The following is a 24,331-nucleotide window of genomic DNA, read 5'->3' as shown; positions in this document are numbered from 1 at the left end:
ACATTGATATTTTCTAAAGTTTACAAGTTTTTTTTAGCTTTATAATCAAACATCGAGTTTTTTAACAATGTACACAATAGTATGCTATACTTTGCATGAAAATGAGTGTTGATGATTTCTTGTGGTCTCTGCACTCTTGCACACACGTAGTAGATGTAATCATATTATTATCTACATAAACTCTAAGCATCAGCAAAATTAACTTGAGGGGATATCTAATAACATGGGGGATCAAAGGATTGCAAAAAAATCAAACTAAAATGCTTCCTTTTGTGTATATCAAGCTCAACAACAACAAGATTAACTTGAATAAGGAGAAATTTCATACCTTGCAGTCTGCAAACAAACCCCAAAGTTTGGAATCCTCTTGCAAAATCCTAAAACAAAAATTTTGAAAGAAATTAACAAATACCCAAGAGATAAATAATTAATTCCCCAATAGACAACAGATGATATGATTGGAGACGACGATTAATGTCCCATTGTAATTAATGTCATGTCAAGTATCATCACCTCAGCTTCGCCTTCGAGAGAAAAAAAAGAGTGAACTGGGAAAAATTGATGAAGGTAATGAAGCCTTAAATATGCCTGCAAAACGAAAAATGATGCGAGATGAAGAACCCTCATAATGAAAAACAAAGTGTATTACTTCAAAATTCCTATCTTCATCACCTTTCAATTGTTTTGGTGAGTCGCCTAGCCTTTCATGACGTTTAGAAAGTAGAACAAGCAACCTTGAGAGTCTTCTAGAGACTGAACGAGCAGCCCAAGTAGAGGCAAAAAAAAAATGTAAAAAACAAGAATGTGTACTAGTGTCACACAAATGGATTCAATCCACAAATCCGATCCTTACCTAGGGTAGCAATGTAAAGTGGTAATGCCTCATCCAAATCTCCGCCCTCCCATTCTTCTTATTAAGCAGAAGAAGCATTATCCCACATCATTTCTATTAGGCAACCTACATGACACCATAATAGGATGTTAACAAGTGAGACCCCCAAATGAAATGAAACAAGAAACAAAATCATATTTTCCATTGTATCACTTAGACTTAATTATATGACAGGGGAAGATTAGATTAAATTGTCTTACTTAATTAGAACACATGGATCAACAACTTAGCATCTATGCAAGCCAAACCTGAAACCTGTCGAAACTGGTAGCAGAATAATGAGAAGTAAACAACAAGTAGTAAAAAGTAAGACAATTAATATGAGAGGACTGCTTCACTTCACACTACTGGAAAATTTATTATACAGTGTCCTCCACAAAGAAAAGAAATGAGTGTCACTTTATATACATAAATCTCCTAGATATTTTAAGCAAACCAAGACAAGAGGCAAGGTGTTTCAATAACCAAAGCATAACTACAAGCCCCTCACGGCCACGGGTCATCCAATGTTATATACAGAAACAACTAAAGCTTCCATAGCAAGATGATATAGTTGCCAGAGTGAAAACTTCAGGGAAGTTCCTAGTTTTTTGTATATTTGGTTTATATGGTGGGAGTTTATGCAAGGTGGCAGTACGAGACAGTGGAAATTCATATCCAAATAATTTATAAGACCCCTGGGAGTGTATCTGCCCATGACCCAAGGAACCTGTGGCAGAAATGGAACACATCAGAAGTAGTAATTTGATAGGCGGAGTGGACAAGAAGGTAACTACTCCACATGGTTAATGGCAAATGCCTTATTCAATTGTTTACTTAATTATTCTTGGAACTGCTCAAGCCAGCTCTACAACTGGTTTGTATCTAAATCATCACTTCCTTATCAGTTATTCAGTTTAGACTTTAGAAGGTCTCCGCCTGTAAGGGTTTTCGATCAGTTGTCCCTTCAAGCATATTCCCTTCGAAAATAGAAGCCTTGGCTCTAATTTGAATCCAGATCACACTAGACGGAATGGAGATAACTTCTGATTCAGAGGTGATCCTTATATATCAGAATAGGAGGACTGTATGGGGGTCCCTAAGGAGAAAGATTCCTACAAGTTAAGAGCATACAATCTACTATGTCTGCCCCTTCTTGCTTGAGAATAATATTCTGTTTCTGTGTTCAAATCTGAATTGATTGACAGAGGGGCAAGGGCCATCACTAATCTGGTATGCACTTGGCCCTACTAACATTTTGCTCATCTTGCAGGACCATCAAGTACTCGAAGCCAAAAGATAATGCCAGAGATATTTACTGTTTTTAATTTCTTTACTATATGTATTTAGCATACATGTTTACCTAAGTTGAATGGAAAGAAATTGTTTGTTTACCTGAAAACCTTTCCCTTTTGAAATTCCCGTAACACCAACATATTGACTAGGAACAAAATGGCAAACATTAATAGGCGTACCAACAGGAAGAAGTGCATCCTCAGTGACTGGAAACTCTCTGAGTTTCCTCTTCATAGGAACACCTTGATATCTAAAATGCCCAACTTCAGGTTTGGTCAAATGCTTCTCCTTCTTCTGTCCGCAACCAATCTAACAAACACCATAACCATAAACGTAAGTAAACAATCTAACGTAACAAGTAACAAGTAACAAGAAACAAGAAAGTAAACAATCTACCTGTAACGTAGTGGTGACTTCTTTATCAAGAGTTTTAGTCTGGGTAACGATATTATCGTCGACCCAAAGAACCGTAATGGGAATTCGAGCACCCCATTTATCCCAAAGTGCAGTCATACCACATTTAACAGCAATACCACCAGTTCTCTTGGACTTGGGTGTAATTATACCTGACTTGACTGCTTTAATAACATTTGAACCATCGTAATCGTCTTCAAGTATTAATGACTCCCCACCACTAAATCTTCTTGATCTTGAGCACAATAACTTTTGGATAAAGCACAGTGATCTGGAGATGTTAGGCGAAACCAGTAAAATGTTAAACATATACATATATGGAGGAAATAAGCATCATTTCTTTCCTCCATCGAGAAAGGGCTGAAAGGTTCATTCGAAGTCACAAACCATCTTTTAATTATGGATTTTGTGTCAAGTTAAACGATGAAATTTGAATAATAACCAATCTGAGCTATATACTACATGTATATCGTGATCATCATCAATTCGTAATACGATCTTTGAAGTACCATCTTTTCTAGTTGACTTTGAAGAATTGGAAAACGATGAAAAAATTAAGAGCTATAAACTGGAAGGGGTTGGTCAATTTAGCTATGTGCCTTTATCTTATAACATGCATAATATTTTATCACCTAAGGAAGACAACTAATATCAACGAAACAAGCTGCTAAACAACAGAAACAACTAATCAGAATTGTAGCAACGAAAAAGATGCATTATACATATTAGTATAGTTTAAAGATCAACGAATTGTAGCAAATGTTAAAATAATTAGACCAACATTCATGCATGCCTTGTGTAATCTCTAATCTTTAAGCTGGGGATAGAAGACACATATATAGATCTAAAAGTCTTCAGGAACTTAAATGCTATAAAATGAAATTCTATAGGGAAGGATAACCATGAATTAGATGATTAAAGACACTAGACTATTGAATCATTCACACACGATTTCCTATTAAATAGATAACAACTTGTATACTAGTTAGAAGATACTATTTTGACTAAAAAAATAAACCACTTATTATCATTCTTACCACTTCCTCGCGATGCTCTTCAGTTGGGCAAATGCCATCGCCATTCGAATGTAAAGCAACATACAAGAGAGTTCTAGTACCAAGTGATATAGAATCACCTAATTTTCTTGAACCAAAGTCAAGTCCTTGTTCAAAAAGCACAAGCACGAAAAATACAAGAAACAAATAAATAGTTCCAATTGTCAATGAAATAGAACCCCAATTGAACACAAAATCAGCACACAATAACTCCAAACCCATATTATGTAAAACAGAAATGATTGACTTGATCAATGAAGATGATATAAAAAACATGGACTAGATAACACTTATTCATTGGAAATAGATTCTTTTTTTACTTCCCCGACCCCAAACAAAAGAACATTAATTAAGAGCTATATACTACACGTATATCGTGATCATCATCAATTCGTAATACGATCTTTGAAGTACCATCTTTTCTAGTTGACTTTGAAGAATTGGAAAACCATGAAAAATTAAGAGCTATAAACTGGAAGGGGTTGGTCAATTCAGCTATGTGCCTTTATCCTATAACATGCATAATATTTTATCACCTGAGGAAGACAACTAATATCAACGAAACAGGCTGCTAAACAACAGAAACAACTAATCAGAATTGTAGCAACGAAAAAGATGCATTATACATATTAGTATAGTTTAAAGATCAACGAATTGTAGCAAATGTTAAAATAATTAGACCAACATTCATGCATGCCTTGTGTAATCTCTAATCTTTAAGCTGGGGATAGAAGACACATATATAGATTTAAAAGTCTTCAGGAACTTAAATGCTATAAAATGAAATTCTATAGGGAAGGATAACCATGAATTAGATGATTAAAGACACTAGACTATTGAATCATTCACACACGATTTCCTATTAAATAGATAACAACTTGTATACTAGTTAGAAGATACTATTTTGACTAAAAAAATAAACCACTTATTAACATTCTTACCACTTCCTCGCGATGCTCTTCATTTGGGCAAGTGCCATCGCCATTCGAATGTAAAGCAACATACAAGAGAGTTCTAGTACCAAGTGATATAGAATCACCTGATTTTCTTGAACCAAAGTCAAGTCCTTGTTCAAAAAGCAAAAGCACGAAAATACAAGAAACAAATAAATAGTTCCAATTGTCAATGAAATAGAACCCCAATTGAACACAAAATCAGCACACAATAACTCCAAACCCATATTATGTAAAACAGAAATGATTGACTTGATCAATGAAGATGATATAAAAAACATGGACTAGATAACACTTATTCATTGGAAATAGATTCTTTTTTTACTTCCCCGACCCTAAACAAAAGAACATTAATTAAGAGCTTGAGAAATCTTGTTACTTGTCATAAAACTACTTTTAAATCCCCACCCCAAACTTGATAACATAAAAACTTCAATAATCAACAATTAGACTAAGCAAACACCTTGATAATATACAAGTAGTTGCAAAGATTCAGTAAGTCAATAAATTTAATGACAACAACAGTTACACAAGAAGAACGCTTTGACCAAATAAAAAAATCCGACTCTCTAAGAAGCATGATGAGCTGCTACAGTAAGCATCCTTGTCACACTAGCAATAAATGAAAACTGAGCACAACATCAAATAAGCCTACAACTTAAGGACTTCCATTTATACAACTTAAGTAACCAGGCAATAGACCACATCATAGGGAAGAAGCCAGAGCCTGAGAAAGAATATAACACCCCCCCCCCTCCCCCGCCCCGAAGGTACACGACCTAAGCCTAGGGCACCACTACAAACTCACATACAACACTTTCAACCCAGAAACCCTGTGCTACATGACTACAGTGTTCCTGTTTCTTTTCTGAAACCCAACGGTTCACCCCCCATCTTCAACTACCGCATCCACTATATTGCAGTATCTTTTAAAAAATTCACTCAATAGAAGAATCAAGACATAACAGGATATTTTCACAGAAAAATTAACTAAGATGACTAATATCATATAAGAAAAAGAAGATATATATTAGTATAAAAGATTAAAGGCTTAAAGCCTATTCATAACTACTCTATATATCAAATAATAGTGAACATCCATGTCATGAGGAAACAAACCATCAGTAACTCTTTCTTTTTTCCAATATATAAAAATGCAAAAAAAATCCACACAACAATAAAAACAATACGTAGAATAGAATGAATTTACCAGTATACAAAATTTCCCATGGCAAAAAGATATGCATCAACAAATATATTTATATACAAACAATTAAAGAGAAGAACAAAGTAGAAATACACTAAAAAAACTTACTTTTCGATCTCAATAAAAACCTAGCTTGTAGTATGAATCGAACTGAAACTAAAATCCCTTTTGGAACTAGTTTAAGCGCATGTTGTGGTGGTAGGATAAGGGGGCCCTGGAAATTAGCGGTGGCGGCACCCAGGTCTGCGTAAGATACATAGCCGTGGTTCATAGGATCGAGATGGGACATCTATCGTGGTACGGAAACCCTACACGTGGAAAGAAGAAGACCGCGAGATGATGGACAGGTGGAAGGCTAGGATTGAGAGAGAGAAAAATATAAAGGAAAAGAAGTGGAGAGAGAAAGAAAGGAGGGATTCATTGTTCCAAGAGAGGAGACAGAAGAAAGAGGGAGGCGACCTAAAGAGAGAGAGAGGGATAGTGTTAGGAGTGTAATAGTGTTTGAGAAATAGTGAACTTTAGTCTTAATTGTATTTGGGGGTGAAACATTTGGCGCCGTCTGTGGGGATGAGAGTATACAAATGGCACCAAAGAAGGCAGCGGGTAGACCAAGGAAGGTGAGGGTTCAAGAGCAGATGCCGGAGGCAGCGATGGAGGAAGGGGAAGAGCGAGAGGAGGAACGGGCAGCGGAAGAAACACGGCTGATGCGAGAGGAGATTGAGAGGCTGAGGGAGGAGAACGAGGAGTTGAGAAGAGAAAGAGAAAGGGTGAAGAAAGAGATCGGGGAAGAGATAAGTGAGGAGTCAGAGAGTGAGAAAGCGGAGGACAAGGAGGGACCAGGACCAACTCTGGTGGAGAACCTAGTGACCGGGTTAACAATGGAGCAAGTCCAGGAAATGATAAACAACGATCGGGAGGCAAATCTTCAGCATACAAAGACTCAAATGGGCGCGGCTAGTCAGGTGGTGGCGTGGCTGAATCGCAACCCGCTGGCGGATGCGATATGGACTTCGAAGGTACCAAAATGTTTCAATCAACCAAGGTTCGAGAGATACAATGGAATAGGAGACTCAGCAGATCACATTCATCACTTCAGGTAGCAGATGCCTCTTTGGCAAGAGGCGAGGTATGATGGGCTGCGGTGTATGATGTTCCCGGCCAGCCTGAAGGGGGGAGCTTCAGACTGGTATTATCGGTTGCCTTCGAAGAGCATAACTAATTTCCAAAAGTTGGAACAGGCGTTTGTAGATCACTTTATACATCAGAAGAGGCGGGTGGTGGACATCGCGGCCTTGTTTAATGTTAGACAAAGGTCCGCGGAGTCTGTCAGGGAGTATCTGTCAGGGAGTATCTGTGCCGATTCAAGGCTGAGACATTAAAGGTGGAGAATTTGGATGAAAGGACGGCAGTGATAGTGTTCGAAAGAGGTCTGCGACCCGGAACGGGGGTCCATCAGTCCGTTGCGAAGAATGAGATTGCGACCTTGCACGAGTTATATCTGCGGGTAGAGAAGTATATTAGATATGAGGACACCATACAGAAGGATTCTAAGAGGGGAGCCAAGGCAGTGTCATCGGTAGAGAAAGGCGGGACACCGCAATTATAGAGGCAGGGGATAAAGGTAGCGAGCAGTACTGCAGACATTCATCGCGCCCGGAAAAGAGTAGAGAAGTAGCGCGAAGAGAATAAAGGAAGAGAATGCCATACCGCGAGCTGGAACACACACCTTTAAAAAGGCCGTTGAGTGAGATACTGCCGTTGATAAAAAATGTGCAAGGGTACGAGGGTCCGCGAACCGTCCTTGCCGAGATTCCAAATAAGCCGTACTGTGAGTATCACCAGGTACGCAATCATGAAACCAATGATTGTTATGCATTGAAGTGGTTGGTCCAGAGGTTGATAGAGAAGGGAATGATGAGGGAATTTATAGCAGAACCCCCAAATGGGGAGCCAGGGCCAGCTCTAGGGAGAATATTGGGAACCATAAATGTTATTTTCAGTGGAGAAGTTCTGAGTCACAATGCCCACAGAGATAAGATAAGGAGAACAATGAGTATTCAAGAGGGTCAACGAAGTCGCCGGAGGACAAATGATCTGCAGCAGAGTCAATGAGCGGGGAAGACAAGATTACATTCTCTAGGGCAGACCTCCAAGCCGTCGATACCCCACATGAAGATGCATTGGTCATTATAGTGGCGATGGGTAATTACATGGTCAAAAGGGTACTAATTGATTGTGGCAGCGCAGTGGACTTGCTGTTTAGGGGAGCGTTGGAGGAGATGAGGATTGATCAGAAGCAACTAAGGCCGCCGCAGTCCAGCTTGTATGGGTTTAATGGGAGCGTCACGGAGTCTATGGGAGAACTTTTATTACCGATGACAATAGGGTCCGTGACGGTGTTCTCAAGATTTATGGTGGTCAATTCCAACTTCCAATACAGCGCAATCCTGGGGAGGAGATGGATACACGAAATGAAGGCGGTGCCTTCGACCTATTATCAAGTTATTCGATACCCCACCCCAACAGGAATGTATGAGGTCCACGGCGATCAGGTGGCATCGAAGAACAGTCATCAGGACACAGTTGAAAGGATGGTCCGCAGCCCTGGAGACGAACCAGCGAACCCCAGGAAAAGGCAAACATAGCAATTACAGTGCGGGGTAGTGGAAGGGGCGGCAGAAGCCGCGGTGGGCCCAAAGACTTTGGATGAACTGGAAGTAGTAAATTTGGGAGAGGGTGAAGAAGAGAAGTTTACATTGGTTGGGTCTAATCTGATGGAGGAATGGAAAAGTAAGTTGGTGTAGTGTTTGTCGGAGAATAGAGATGTGTTCACATGGGGGATAGAGGAGATCACCGGGTTGGACCCTGAGTTCGCATGTCACCGACTACATATGAGGGAGGATACGAAACCAGTGAGACAGAAGATGAGGGGAGTGAGACCTAAGTATGCGGAAGGAATCCGGGAGGAGGTTGCTAGGCTGAATGGAGCGGGGATCATAAGGGAGGTGGAGTTCACAGACTGGCTGTCCAATATTGTCGCGGTCCCAAAGAAAAATGGCAAGGTGTGAATGTGTGTCGACTTCACGGACGTAAACTTGGAGTGTCCCAAGGACAATTATCCTATGCCGCGAGTAGATGAGTCGGTGGACAGGATGGCGGGGTTCAAAATGTTCTCATTTATGGATGGATCCATGGGATATAACCACGTTGTAATGTATGGACCTGATCAGGAAAAGACATCCTTCATAGTGGAAGGGGGTACTTACTGCTATACAAGGATGCCATTCGGGTTAAAGAATGCAGGAGCCACTTTCCAACGGTTGGGGGAGAAAATGTTCGAAAGTAAAATTCGAAAGAGCATTGAGATATACGTAGACGATATGGTGGAGAAAAACATGTCAGAGGTAGAGCATCTAGAGAGGTTGAGGGAAACATTCAGGATACTACGAGCCCACAGTTTGAAACGCAACCCAGAGAAGTGCACATTCGGAGTCACCACGGGAAAATTTTTGGGGTATATAGTGACACAGCGGGGAATAGAGGCAAACCCCGAACAGATAAGGTCATTGGTGGAGATGCCATGGCCGCAGACGGTGAAAGAGGTGCAGCGGTTGGCTGGAAGAGTCGCGGCCCTTAATATATTCATTTCAAAATTATTCAACAAATGTAGGCCGCTGTATAGGCTACTGAGGAACACCACAAATTTCTCATGGACAGCGGAATGTGAAGGAGCATTTCAGGAGTTAAAAAGGTATCTGGGGGAAGCACCTCTATTGTTGCGGCCCGAATTAGGAGAGAAGCTATATTTGTATCTGGGGGTCACAGATTATGTAATCAGCTCGGTCCTCGTTCGCGTTGTGGATAAAGTGGAAAAACCAGTGTGTTTCCAAAGTAAGACTTTGTTAGATGCGGAGACTAGATACAGCCGAGTGGAGAAATATGCTTTTGCCTTGATATTCTCAGCCCTGAAGCTGAAGCCGTATTTCGAAGCCCACGCAGTGATCGTGGTGACAAATTTGCCCCTTAAACAAGCTCTGAGGGCGGAGAAGTCAGGAAGAATGCTGAAATAGGCCGTGATGTTGAGTTCATATGAGATCCAATATCATATTAGAACGACAGAGAAAGCTCAGGTCGTGGCAGAGTTTTTGGCAGAGTTCCCGGAGGAGGATCCTACATGGGGGGAGGAGATGGTTTTGGAGCCTGAGCAAGAAGAGGAACTGGATCGCCTGAACCCATAGGATGAGAGGAATGGTTGGAGAGTATTTGCGGATGGCTCAACAACAGATGCAGGCAACAGAATAGGCGTGGTGCTGGTTATGCCAGATAACAATAGACTCGAACAGACAATGAAGTTGGGATTCACAACGTCAAATAATGAGGCAGAATATGAGGTAGTGATTGCGGGCATGAGGATGGCTGAGAGCTTAGGTGTGAAGGAACTTACCGTTTACTCCGACTCAAATTTTGTGGTATGCCAAGCAAATGGAGGGTTCACGGAAAGATGCCCCAGAATGGCAAAGTATTTCGGAATCTTATGCAGTTGGGCGGCAAAATTCACACAGATCCGATTTGTTCATTTGAATCGTGGGGAGAATTGCCACGCAGATGCTTTGGCCTATGTGGCCACAACCATGCCAGGATCCGAGGAGAGGACCATCGAAGTGAGGAAATTGGATAGACCGAGTACCAAGGAGTCTTTGGAGATATTGAATACCGCGGGGGAGGACGAAGGTTGGATGGAGCCCTTCAAGCAGTTTTTGTTAGGGTGTGAGGTGATGGACCCAAGAGAGAAATGAAGACTGGAACAGGCATCCCGGAGGTACACCCTGATAGGAGGGGAATTGTACAGAAGGAATTTCAATGGACCTTTATTGAAATGTTTGGGACGAGGCTAGTGCAAGAGGTGCTCAGGGAGCTACACGGGGGAGATTGTGGGAGCCATTCAGTGGGTAGGACAACGGTACACCGGTTGTTAACGCAAGGATACTTCTGGCCCCACATGAAAAGAGATGCTGTGGAGTTTGCCAAAAAATGTGAGAAATGTCAGAGATTTTCTCAACTGATATTTGCCCTAGCAGAGCCGCTGCACAATGTGTCAAGTCCATGGCCGTTCGCGATGTGGGCCCTCGATATAGTAGGACCGCTGCCCATGGCCAGAGGTAAGAGGAGATTCATGTTGGCCGCAACCGACTACTTTACAAAGTGGATTGAGGCCGTGCCGCTGCGGTGAAGAAGGAGGTACAAGTGGTCAAATTCTTATGGGAGAACATTATATGTCAGTTTGGGCTGCCCTATGCTATTATCGCGGACAATGGAACCCAGTTCACGGGATCGAAAGTGAAGAAGTTTTTGCAAGCCTATCATGTTAAGCAGGGGTTCTCGGCCACTTACAACCCCAAGGGTAATGGACAGGCTGAGTCTTCCAACAAAACCATACTTAACAATCTCAAGAGGAAACTGGAAGACAAGAAGGGGTCGTGGGCCGACAAATTAAACCATGTGTTGTGGGCCAATCGGACTACACCGCGGACCACTACCAAGGAGACTCCCTTTTCGTTGGCATATGGCGTAGAGGCTGTGATACCATCAGAAATGGTGGCGGTGACCACTCGAACTCGAGCTGTCGAGGATGGATCAAACTGGGAAATCCTGTCTAGGGACATGAATTTGGCTGAAGAGAGGAGAGATACCGCGCGCATTCGACTGGAAGAGTATCATCGTCGCCTTTAAAGGCAGTACAACAAGAGGGTGAGACTGAGGAGATTCAAGGTAGGAGATCGGGTGCTCCGCTGAGTGACCCCCAGCACAAAGAAAATGAGCGAGGGGAAATTGGGTCCAACTTGGGAGGGACCTTATACTGTGGTTAACGTGGGAGGGACAGGCACCTACAGGTTACAAACCTTGGAAGGGAAAATGGTGGAGAGACCGTGGAACGTAAGGTTGTTGAAAAAGTTTCATGAATGAATGTAATGGGAGAAGCTGTCAGCTGCATGAGATATTTGTATATATATAAAACCATAGCACTTTTGGGATGGATAAGGTTACATGAACTTTGCTTGTCCTTAAGAGTGAAAGAAATGGAGGGGAGGAGCCCTTCACGGACGTGAGGTCCGAGCTCAACTGGGGAAAAATGAGTTGCCCCATGCTGGGTATGAAGTCCCATACGAGCTGGGGCAAAATGAGTTGCCCCATGGCAGATATGAGGTCATAGGCAAGTGGAGGCGAAGGGGTTTCCACCTGCCGCGGACAAGGGGTCCGACCGGAGTTAAAAGAAGGAGTGGTGCCCCGGCATATGCAGGGGCAACCAAATCACCGAGTCAAGAGAGGGAAGGCAAATCGAGTTGCTCCCAGTAGGAGAGGCAAAAATATAAACATGAGTTTCACTGCTAATTGAGCCCATAAACAGATAAAGCATAGATAACACAACCATCACATTCAGTCCTCCTCAACATTAGGAGGGGAATTAAAACAAAATGTAGCATAATCAGTGTGGCAAAAACAGTAACAAATGAAACCAAGAAAGGGCATAACAAAACTACTCCCAACACAAGGGGCACTTAAACATTCTCACGAATCACTGCATCAGCGGCCTCCTCAATTATTGCATCCGCAGCCGCGTCAATGGCCCCAACGACCAAGTCAGTTACCTCAGCTACCTCGGAAGCGGGTTCCATGGGCACCACAGTGACCTCAGACACAGGGGCAGCGACAGGTGCTTCAGGAAGGAGGCGGCCTTCTTTGATAAGCTTGTCATGCTCCTCCTTGACCTTCTTGGCCACCCTCTTGTCAGCTTGGGCCCGGAATTGATCCTGGAGCGCATCCATGTCAGATTCATGTTGTTTGAGGAAGGCCGCTGTATCGTCCTGGTGCTTCTGGGAGAGAGATACGATGGCTGCATTGTGCTGCGATAAGAGGGTTTCGCGTTGATGACTCAAGTGGTCATTAACCTTATCCATGTAAGCAAGGTGGGAGGCCTTAGCAGTCTTGAGCTCGTCATGGGCTTTGAGCTTATCTAGTTCCACGGCACTATTCTGCTGTTCAAGATGGGCGACTTCTTTATCCAGCTGTTCAATTCTGGACCTTGCGCCAAAGAGGCTGCGGATCATGTAGGAGACGTCCAAGCTCATCTGAGAGAGAGAACAAGAGTCAGGTTACTTGGAAAAGAAGAGGGGAGATACATAGTGCGAGGGAAAGGGTACCTTCTCCCAGCCAGTGTAGAACGAAGTTCGGTGACTATCAAAGGAGCCCCCTTCAGCATACACCATATCTTTGGGGAGGTGGGACCCATAGAACAGGGAGGAAGCCACTGCAGGGTTGTCCAAGGCCGAGTTGTTGATGTTGATGGTACGATTTTAGACCTTGAAAGCAGGGCAGAAAGCAGGGATAGGGTCAGCAGCCCCTTTGCCCGATCAGGGAGCCACCTCCTTCCCAGGCCGCTGTTCTGGGTGAGGGGGGGGGGGGGGGGTTAGCAGGCAGGGAAGTAGACAGATTGGCTGGAGTCTCATCAGACACAGAAGTCCGCGGTCGCTTAGAGGCCGAGCCAGGAGACGAGCGGGCGACCGTGGAGGGGGCCACTTTGGTGACGACATCCTCATCCGAGTCACTGTTAAAGAGCTTGCGCTTGTTAGCACCTATATCGGAGTGGGGGGAAGTTGCAGAGGGAGAATGAGGGGATAGGTATTGATCTTCCCAAGTGGTCAGGGATTGGTAAGAGGGACGGGCTGCAGAATGAGAAAGGGAGTTGTTAGAGGGAGGTGGGGGACGGCGGATAGGTACTAGGCAGTGTGGAGATTTCTTGGGGTGGTGTCTTTTTCGAGGAGGCGGGGAGTTCCGCGACTTTCTCTCCTTGGGGGGAGGGGGATGAAAAAAGGGGGAACTATACCCTCCAATAACCTTAAATTGGGGGTCCGACAGTAGTGGAGTGGCAGTGGTAGGATCAATTCCAAGAACCGCAGACTGAGAGGGTCCAAGATCGCGGAGCTTCTGGAAAATTGTGGAGGAGATGTGGTCGTAGGGTCGTGACTTCGAGTCCGGTCACCAACCTGTAGAAAAGAAGTGTAAGATTAGATAAGGAACCAAGGAACATATGCATTGAAAGATAAATAAAAGGGGTATTCACCACAGGGAAGGAATGGTAGCCCACGCTGACATCCTTTGTGCTCTTTTTGATGTAAAAGTGGGCAGTCATGTCGCGAACCGTTATCTTAGGGATTCTAGATTTGTTGTAATGGTTCACGGCATACATAACCCTCCAGAAATTGCCAATGCCTTGGCAAGGGGGGATGTTAAAATGGTTACACACCTTGACGTCAAGATGGGTGAGGGGTAAGCGGAGGCCGACAACAATCTGCCCTACCGTGGCCACGAGACACCCCGATTTGTAAGGAACTAAGTGAGGAAAGTAAGTTAGGTCAAGCACATGCTCTAAAATGACATCAATAGGTATACCATAAGCTGCCTTAACAGCTTCTAGGTTAGGTCTATGGCTGCATGGGGGAGGTGGCGGAATGGCAAAGGGTTGCCCGGAAGTGGATGGAGCCTCAGTCGGATCTAGGGGAGGGGGAGGGGCAACACCACGGGAAGGGGAGGAGGAAGAGGCGTCGGATCTGGAATCCAACATTGAAGAAAGGAGTTAAAGAAGAATACACATCGTCACGACAGTTTGGAGATGGGGAAATCTTTAGTTCAAAGGAGAAATGCACAAAACAACAAGTAAAGGGAAATAATGGGAGAAGAAGACCAACCTGAGGAAGGGGGAAGAGCAGCTGGTACAAGAGCTTGGGCAGAAGAAACTCACAAAGCACAACCACACGCTTGATTGGAGTAGACAAAAGGAGGAGAGGGGTGAGTGGTGGTGAGAAAAAATCTAGAGGAGAGTGAGAAACTAAATGAAAAAGAAAGAGAATCGAGTGGGCTTTTATAAGAGGGAAGGGTAGAAGCGTAATCTAGGAGCTCAAATTGAGGAGACACCAAAAAGAGCCAGCCAGGGGATGACGCATGGATACACGAGAATCGAAGGGACGCAGGCTACAAGCACGTGGGGGGCGCGTGAATCTAGCGGTACAAGGGTGGTGGAAGGCCGTGACTAGATAATGGAACCCGCCGAACTCTCGACCCCCCGATCGTGTAATAATCACTGACTCGAGAGGGGGCATCTGTGGTGGTAGGATAAGGGGACCCTAGAAATCAGCGGACGACGGCACCCAGGTCTGCATAAGATACATAGCCGCGGTTCACAGGATTGAGATGGGACATCTGTCGCGGTATAGAAACCCTACAAGTGGAAAGAAGAAGACCGCGAGATGATGGACAGGTGGAAGGATAGGATTGAGAGAGGGAAAGATATAAAGGAAAAGAAGTGGAGAGAGAAAGAAAGGAGGGATTCATTGTTCCAAGAGAGGAGACCGAAGAAAGAGGGAGGCGACCCAAAGAGAGAGAGGAATAGCGTTAGGAGTGTAATAGTGTTTGAGAAATAGTAAACTTTAGTCTTAACTGTATTTAGGGGCGAAACACGTGTCAATCAACCCCAATTAAAGTGAAGACTGTAAGATGAACTAGGAAGTGAGGGTGCGAGGGGAACTTCCATTTTTAATTGTTTTGGAAAGTACGTTGACGGTTCTATTTTTTGTTAAGTTATTAATTTTGGTTTTCTTTTTTTTTTCTTAACTTTTTGACGATTCAGTAAACCCCACCCCATTGAATCCATAATAATAATAAAACAAGAAGAATGAAAAAAGAAGAAATTTACCTCGATTTGGAGAAGGAAATTTGATTTGAGTGAACTCTGGCAAAAGAACTTTACCCTTTCAGTTTAACAAACAAATATTGGACGAAAAAACTCAAACTTGAAGCTTTAAAGCATTGACTAAATATTATGGTTTGGGGAGAGCTTACAATTTCAAAGTAGAGCTCTTGATTCAATGACAAAACTCACGGCTTGTTAGAACTTAGAAGTCACCTTTTTTTTATCTCTTCTATTTCCACTAGGGTTTCTAATTGGGTATAATGAGCACGAGAATGAAAAACTACTCCGCGATGAGTTCTTGAAAATTCCAGCACTACCACTACCATTGTGGATACACTACACTAAACCTCATCCTTTATTTTACCTTTATACCAATATACGACGGGCTTAGGCCATATAGGACGTTTCTTTCAGTCCTAAATTGAGGACGGTCAACACAGTCCTAACAAGGTGTTGTTATTAAGCAAATCTGGTGTAGTGTAAACCCTATGTACCTAAGCAAGGATTTATGCCTCCTAAAATGGAGCCTGATCTTCACATGAGCATCATTAACCCTCTACCAGGGAGGTCATGGTCCTAAATAGAAAATCTAATAAGATTTATAAGAGTAGAGATAGAGACGAGAGAGTTCTAATTTACACTTATAAGAAAAGATTTTATTTAGCTATTGAGATTTGAAAGCTATTACAAAGTTCAAATTTACAAACTGGAAAACTTAAAAATGGAAACTTGGAAGGAAAAAGTAAAAGCTCCAAATGGAGTAAAATGCAAAAACTAGATATGGAGTAAAGTGCCAAGCTAACTCCCTATTACTCCCACTCTCCTAAGCATATTAAGAAAGTGCTTTATTTCTTTCCACCCACGTGAATCAACCACACCAATTAATTTTACCATATCCATTTCCTAATCTAGACAAAAATCAATTAATGGTGTGCACAAAAGTCTTCAATCATCAATTATCAAGCTTGACTTGGGCACAAATTATGAGAGCTTGACTTGATCAATAATGGAGAACCCAATTTTTGTGGGCTCGCATAGTGGGCCCACATACTTTGACCAGTGGCGGGTTCAGAAGTTAACTTTCTGAAAAATCTAGCATGGGATAGAGCTCCTTTCACTGATTCTTCTGATGGTTCACTTGCCAAATTTGGAGTCCAGGTTCAGAAGTTATAAGCGTTGGAAGTTTGATGTTTGTCGGCACGTTAATCGTGTTCTGACCTGGAAATGTCCTATTTGAGTCCCCAGGCTTTAGTCAGGCTTCATTGAGTTTTACGTGGGCTAAATCAAAATACTTCATGCATACACACTATTCCATGCTTAAATACTGGTTTTGTCATTATTTTTACGTTGAGTGCGAAAACCTGTAAAAACACGAAAATACAATTATTTCATGATTATTAAACACATAATTAACCGAAATGATATGTCTCTACGGGGTTTTCTATTACAGTTTTCGGTGTTTATCACATAGTAGCACCAGCCTATAAAAATATGTTGCATATCTTTGCCACCTTATCAAGAACACCAACTGGAAGGATAAAAGTCTTTGCCTAGTAGATATGAAAAGGATGGACTAAGCTGCAACCTTCCAGCATAAGTTGAGGACCTATTATTCTAATTTGACATTTTGAGAGTAATTCCTTCTATCAGTGGAAGACAGTCCTTTGTATTGAGCCATGAGGCAATAAGAGGCAGCCCTAAGTACTAGGGAGGAGTAACTAGCTGAAAACCTGTAATGACTCAAAATTTTACCTTAGGGTAATCTAGTCATATTACATGTTTGTTCGGTGCTACAGTGTTCATAGCTCATGTTGAGATATGAACAATAATTGTTCATACCCCAAATAGATATGAACAATGATTGTTCATACTCCAATATGTGTTCTTAGTGATCATACATAATATTGAGGTATGAACATTGATGTATGAACATTGATTATTTATACCCCAAATAGATATGAACAATACAATGAGTGTTCATAGCTCATATTGAGGTATGAACAATGATTGTTCATACTCCAATAAATGTTCTTATTGATCATACATTACGTTGAGGTATGAACAGTTGATTGTTCATACTCCAATAGGGGTTTTTACTATTCATACATGATATTGAGGTATGAACATTAATTGTTCATACCCCAAATAACTAGGTATGAACAATGAGTGTTCATAGCTCATGTTAAAGTATGAACAATAGGTATGAACAATCAATCATACTCTAATAGGTATTCTTACTGATCATATATTATCTTGATGTATGAACAGTGATTGTTCATACCCCAAATATGTATGAACAATGAATGTTCATACGAAAAGTGATTGTTCAAACCCCAAATAGGTAGGAACAATGATTGTTCATATGAACAGTGATTGTTCATAAGGTATTGAAAAGGATTGTTCAAATGATTGTTCATACTATATATAAATTAAAAATGGGTCGATGAAATATTGGTTGAACCCCTAATCTGAAAATATTATTTATATATAGTATGAACAATGATTGTTCATATTTCATCTATCTTGGTCAGCCATTTTTTAATTTAAAGGTATACTCAAGGGTATACTTGAGCTTTCATCTACCCAGTCCTTGCGAGTGATTAAAAAAAAAAGTGTCCTTACGAGTTACTTTCTCCCCTGATCAGTCTTGGAGAGTTCTCCCTATAATATTTTTAGTTTTTACATCCAAATTTGACCAAAACTAGAATTCGACACATATCAACCCATTTTTGGAAGTAATGGACAAGAATACCCTCTTTATTTATTTGCAACTACTGGAAATAAAGAGATTTCCTCCTCCATAATCTCTTAAAATTTTATAAATATTAAAATGCACTTGATTTAATGCATTTTAACTTGGTAATTAAGTTATTTGAACTCAACATCTTAAAGTAAATAGTCAAGAATTCACTTATAATAACATACTTTACATTTTAAAATGCATATGGTGTAAAAACTTAAAAATTGTTACGCCTCCCATATTGTAGAGGCATTTGACACTAGACCCTAAGCATAAACCCTACACGTCTGGACACTAAACCCAAAATTCTTATAAACTAGACACTAAGCCTAAACGTCCCTAAACCCTTACAAACTAGGCCCTGAGCCTAAACCCTAAACCTTAAGACATTAACCCTTAACCCCCTGTAAACTAGGCCCTAAGCCTAAACTCTAAACTTCTAGACACTAAACCATAAACCAACTTGTTGCAACAAGTTGGATGGTAACGAAAGAGAAGGGCAGGATCTGGTGGCTGCAGCTTTTGTAGGCTACTACAAATCCTTACTTGGTACTGAATCAGATGCAGTTTGTAGTAGTCAAGTTCTGGAGACTATTGATGTCACGATTATTGATGTTTCTAGTATGCAAGCTCTTGAAGCTGATATCTCATACTTGGAAATAAGGGAAGCTTTGTTTTCCATAGCAGATGGCAAGAGTCCTGGACTAGATGGCTTTAATGCCAAATTCTTCAAAAAATCATGGGACATAGTGGGTAATGACTTCACTCAAGTTATTAAATTTTCTTTTAATACTTTCAATATCCACAAAGGCACTAACTCTACCTTGCTTAGTCTGATTCCTAAGTGTATTTCTCCATCCAGGGTAGATGAGTTTCGACCTATTGCTTGTTATAATATTATGTATAAATGTATTGCAAAAGTGCTAACCAACAGGTTAAAGAACTGCATTTCCTCCATTATTTCTTGGTCTCAGTCAGCCTTTGTCCCAGGAAGAGATATAAAAGATAACTTGTTGCTTGCTCATGAGTTGATCAGAGGCTATACTAGAAAGAGAGGTTAAAAAAGATGTGCTATTAAGCTGGATATAAAGAAGGCATATGATTCGGTTTCTTGGTAGTCTCTTTTGCTTATTCTTCGGAGGTTTAGAATCCCAGGAAAATTCATTGCTTGGATCTATATGTGTTATTATTCTCCCCAGTTCTCCGTCCTTGTTAATGGAAACTTTGAAGGTTATTTTGAAGGTAAAAGGGGCTTTAGACAAGGCGACCCGCTATCTCCTTACCATTTTGTTATGGTTATGGAAATTCTCACTGGTCTTTTAAAAGGAGCTCTTTCTTCCAAAGCCATTGCTGCTCATTCTAAATGTAAGAAGTTGGGCATCTCTCACTTATGCTTTGCAGATAATGATGTTCTCCTCTTCTGTAAGGGGGAAATGGAGTTTATAGTGGCCAACAAGGAAGCACTATCTTCCTTCTCCTCTCTAACTGGTCTTAGCTTTAGCAATACAAAGACTACTCTTCTTGCAGGTAGTCTCAGTGAAGATGAAGCTTATGAGTTGGCGGCAGTTCTCGGTTTTGAGGTTATACATCCCCCAGTTGCATATCTGGGTTTACCACTTAATTCTAGTAAACTTGGAATTAAAGAATGTCTTCCACTTGTTGAAGCTCACAGGCAAAATTTCTAATTAGAATAATAGAACTCTCGAGAGAGCTGGTAGACTGGAGATTATAAAATATGTCCTTTCTTCTTTTCAAGGCTACTAGTCAAGAACTTTTGTGCTTCCAAAAACTGTTCTTGATAAAGTAGCAAAAATCTGTAACAAATTTCTTTGGTCAAGACAAGGTATGAAAAAGAAAATGCACCATAACAATCATGAGGTTCTCAGACTTGCAAAAGATCAAGGTGGACTAGGCATTGTTGACCCAAGGACATGGAATATAGCCTCTTACTGTGGACTTATTTTTATGATTGCAAATAATGATGAATCTCTATGGGTAAGGTGGACTTGGGAATATCACATCAGGGGCAGATGTTCTGGACTATGAAGATTCCCAATGATATTTCTTGGGTATGGAGAAGCATCCTGAGACACAGAAGCATTGCTAGGAAATTTGTTAGATATATCATTTCTAATGGTGCCGATACTTTCTTTTGGCATGACCCTTGGTACATTAGTAAGCATTTGTTCTTGATTCCTTCGGCTAGGTCATCCTTCGACTTGGCACCTGATGCTAAAGTCTCACAGATAATATAAGTAGTGGAATATGGGTAGACTGTATAGTTTCAATGCCAGATAGCAACATCAAGAAGTACATCCTCCAAACTGAAATTTTCACTGAGTTGGAAAAAGACAAAGTAGTTTGGACTTTAAGTCTGTCTAGTCTGTTCACAGTAAAATCAGCATACTCTATCCGTAGACAAGTGAGGCCTAAAGTTAAATGGTAGAGAGTGTTGTGGGGAAAGTTTTCTATCCCAAAACACTCCTTCACCATGTGGCAACTGTTCTCGAATTGCATACCCACTCAGGATAGGCTTATCCAGAAAAAAGTTCTACATGATTCCAAGTGTTGTCTTCGCAACTTATCCTCAGAAAATTCAAAACACTTGTTTTTCGACTGTGTGTTCTCTAAACAAGTATGGATGGCCATAAAGAAAGCTATGGGGATGGAATGAGGTGTTCAGGACTCTCACACCGAGTGGTACTATATCTTCAGGCAATATAGAACCAGCTTAGTTAAATATGAGATTTGGAAAGCTTTGATATGTGCTACAGTACACGCCATATGGACTGAGAGAAATTATAGACTAAAAAAGAATGGGAGTAAAAGACATGAAGAGGTTAGTTCTAACCTCCTCAATTCTATGAAGTTGTACTTACAACAAGTCTTGGAAAAGACCCAATGACTCCTCTGAAGCAAAACGTATTACTGAAATGTTAGATATTGATGTGGAATTTCTCACAAGAGTTTATAGATGGTGTCGATGGAAAAAGGAACAAGATGTTATTTGTGTGTTGAATATAGATGGTTTAGTGACTTCCTTTTCTAATGGATATGTTGGCTCTATAAGAACAAATCATGGGGATATGATTATGGCATACTGTGGGAGCTCAAAACACAACTCAATCCTGTTTCAGGAATTAAAAGCAATGGCTGAAGGGTTGAGGCTCGCAGTAGAACTTGGCATCAGGAGGCTATATGCACGATCTGATTCCTTACGAGTGGTTTGCATCATGAGAGGATCTGAGCAACCACCATGGTATTGCTTAAATGTAGTTGTTGCTATCGCTAGGACTTGTAGTATGTTTGATGTATTCAGAATGGATGGATCATGTCTTTAGGGAATGTAACCAGGTGGCGGATTACCTGGCTGGGGTATGTAAGTCACAAGTTGACAATTTTGTAATTTATAGTCCTCCTCTAGACCAAAAGCTTGCTACAATAGTGGAAATGGACTGTAAAGGTACTTTGTATTTGAGACCATGATCTATAAAGGTTGAGGTACCCTTAACGGCTTAACCTCTAACTTTTTCCAATAATAATAAAAAAAACTCATTGCATTTCATAGTAGTTGGTAGAACCCACGTCATAATAAAATGTATTTTGTATCTGCATTTTAAAATACATTGTACATATGCACTTTAAAATGTATAAGCAAGTTTATAATGTGGGTGCATATTCATTTTAAAATGTGTTGTGCATCTGCATTTTAAAATGTCTTAAGTTTATAATGTAGGTGGTTTAATTTTTGTGGTTTTTGTTTGTGATATTGATTAGTCCCCAAATGTGCGTTTTGCAATACTTCAAATATGTCCTTCTTATGCTTAATGAATATACAACTTATAGCTTTTGCTATTGTTTGCAAGATACAAGCCATTTAGGATGCATATTTCTAATATGTGCATTTTAGCACAAAAAGGATGGCTATTTACGCTGCTTGGGAAGATTCCAACTTAGGAGCAAAAATGTTGGAAAGTCAAAGTCAATAGTCAAGTCAACTGTCAAAGTCAAAGACTCAAGGCTGAAAGCTACGAACTCAGGGACCTAAAGCAAAAATCAAGACTTCTATTGTATGGGCTTAGGTCAAAAGCCTACAAGATTGTTTTTAGAAGGAAGGGCATAATTATAAATGGTGTTCTATATAAACCAAAGTTGTAGAGAAAGAACATTACCCTAGAGCTAATCTTTGGTAATTAGGAATAGATTAAATGTTTTAATTTAAATTGTTATTTACTTGTTTTCTATTTTTATGTTCTTCAAGCTTTAGTGTTTTCAATACAAGTTCTTAATATTTAAATACAAGTTTTTAGTCCTTTCAATACAAGTTTTCATCTTCTCTTATATACAAGTTTTCTCTACTTATCTCATATTGATTCATCCACAAACACAAGTCATACTCATTTGACAAGTTCAAATGAATATAACTTTGTGAGTAAGATAATCATCAAAACCAAGTTCATTCCATATTTCTCTATTGAATGTGTTTAAGATTTCGACAAGTTAAGATAAGAGCTAGTGTTTCCAACATTATAACTTAAGAACCATAAGAAAGATTAGAAAATAGTAGAGAGAGTAGTTTCCATCCATTAAACCCATCCTCTAAACAAAGAATTCAAGATGAACATGACAACCCTCTACACCACTATTACCATATCAACAAATGGCGCCGCCGTCATGGATTCAAATGGGAAGTGGAAGATGGAGAAAAACAACACTCATTGAATCCTTCTTCTCAATCTTCATTTCATTTTTTTTTTAGTGTTTTTTCTTAATTTCGTTACTGATGTTTAGTTTTCATATGTTTCCAGTACATTTCTGCGCAAACGGAGCCCGAGAATAGCACGAGATGAATCACCGAAACTTGCTGTAGAAAACAGAGCAAAAGAACCCGCGTCGAGCCTGTCACACGCACGCCCGCGCACGAAATGCACCCGCGTATATCAGACACGCGTCCGTGTAAGACACACACCTACGAACCGTTCACGCATGTCCGCGTTTGACACACGTCCGCACCTTGTTCACCCGCGCCGCGCCTCCTTTTTCTCCGACGAAGATTCTGTTGGCTTGGAATCTTCGTGAGTAAGTCCACTTTAATTCCCCCAGGTCTTTTTAATTTAACTGTTAGTAGATAAAAAGTAGATAGATTTTCAAAGTTTTGAGTTTTCAAAACAAAAAAAAAACAATTAAAGAAGCAATTTAAAAATTAAATTTTTTATTAATTAAAATGAATTAGTAATACATCAGCAAAGTTAAACATTAAAAATTAGTTTAGTAGCATGTTTAGGTTTTAGTTTTCATTAATTGTTGTTTATGCATGATTAGATTAAGATAATATCATATAGTTAAGTCAAAACAATAAAAAAAAGTAATTAGGATAAATACAAAATAGTTTAAGCTTTGGAAGTTTAGTATTTATTTGGTTTAAATTTACTTACCAAGAGTTGGTGATTCAACCAACTTGGACCGGTTGGATGTGCGAGGCACGAAAGAGTAGTACAACGCGTGCACATCACAACCCAACTTGGGGGGTTGAAGTTCCAATATTTGACGAACACTTTCCAAACTTTTACGTATTTTGTTTATTTAAGTGAATAATTAATTTAGTTAAACGTAGTTAATTTTCATGTTTACCGCTTTTATAGTTTTAAGCCCACAAAGGGAAATTTGTTTTAGGCCCACGAAGGCAACCAATTATAACTTATTGGCTTTGCCAACATTTCGACCCGACTTGTGGGTCTTAGTTAGATTAAATTTGTAACCGAAAGGAAAACCTCGAATGGTGGGTTGACATGCAAGACCCCAAACACTTTGTCCCACCACGCCGCCTTCACCCCAAGGATCGTGTAAGCACACCTTAGGCGGTAATTTCTAACCCTCCTCGCTACAAAGTGTAAGAAGATACTTGTGTGTTACTAAGTATGCTTGAATGATTGTGTGATTTACATTTCAGTCTCATCTTTACATTTAACGCTAAGGTTAAACCCGAGCCCTAAAAGAGCAAAAAGTGGGATTAAGCCCTACTTTAGAACGAACATTGCGTGAAATATTTG

General features: G+C 40.7%; 3 protein-coding genes and 1 long non-coding RNA gene across 4 annotated transcripts; 3 read left to right on the top strand and 1 right to left on the bottom strand.

Annotated features, from left to right (window-relative positions):
- Positions 1-512: 512 nt before the first annotated feature.
- On the bottom strand, positions 513-3,162 carry LOC147510934 (uncharacterized). The gene is made up of 5 exons (XR_015216902.1): positions 2,564-3,162; positions 1,093-2,476; positions 854-958; positions 673-753; positions 513-588 (listed from the first exon to the last, which is right to left on the bottom strand). It is a non-coding gene; the product is annotated as an uncharacterized LOC147510934 (long non-coding RNA).
- A 4,832-nt stretch (positions 3,163-7,994) lies between these two features.
- Positions 7,995-8,441, top strand: LOC147510933 (uncharacterized). The gene has a single exon (XM_086598295.1). It carries the CDS (start codon positions 7,995-7,997, stop codon positions 8,439-8,441), a length of 447 nt encoding a protein of 148 aa, XP_086454421.1.
- Positions 8,442-10,588: 2,147 nt separating this feature from the next.
- On the top strand, positions 10,589-11,526 carry LOC147510932 (uncharacterized). The gene is made up of 2 exons (XM_086598294.1): positions 10,589-10,756; positions 11,077-11,526. Exons 1-2 carry the CDS (start codon positions 10,589-10,591, stop codon positions 11,524-11,526), a joined length of 618 nt encoding a protein of 205 aa, XP_086454420.1.
- Positions 11,527-21,214: 9,688 nt separating this feature from the next.
- On the top strand, positions 21,215-21,622 carry LOC147510931 (uncharacterized). Its single transcript, XM_086598292.1, has one exon. It carries the CDS (start codon positions 21,215-21,217, stop codon positions 21,620-21,622), a length of 408 nt encoding a protein of 135 aa, XP_086454418.1.
- Positions 21,623-24,331: the final 2,709 nt, after the last annotated feature.

Source organism: Coptis chinensis, chromosome 3 (genome assembly GCF_015680905.1).
Source record: "Coptis chinensis isolate HL-2020 chromosome 3, ASM1568090v1, whole genome shotgun sequence".
NCBI lineage: Eukaryota > Viridiplantae > Streptophyta > Magnoliopsida > Ranunculales > Ranunculaceae > Coptis > Coptis chinensis.
The sequence above is the reverse complement of the archived record's forward strand: the minus strand, read 5'-3'. Positions and strand labels throughout refer to the sequence as shown.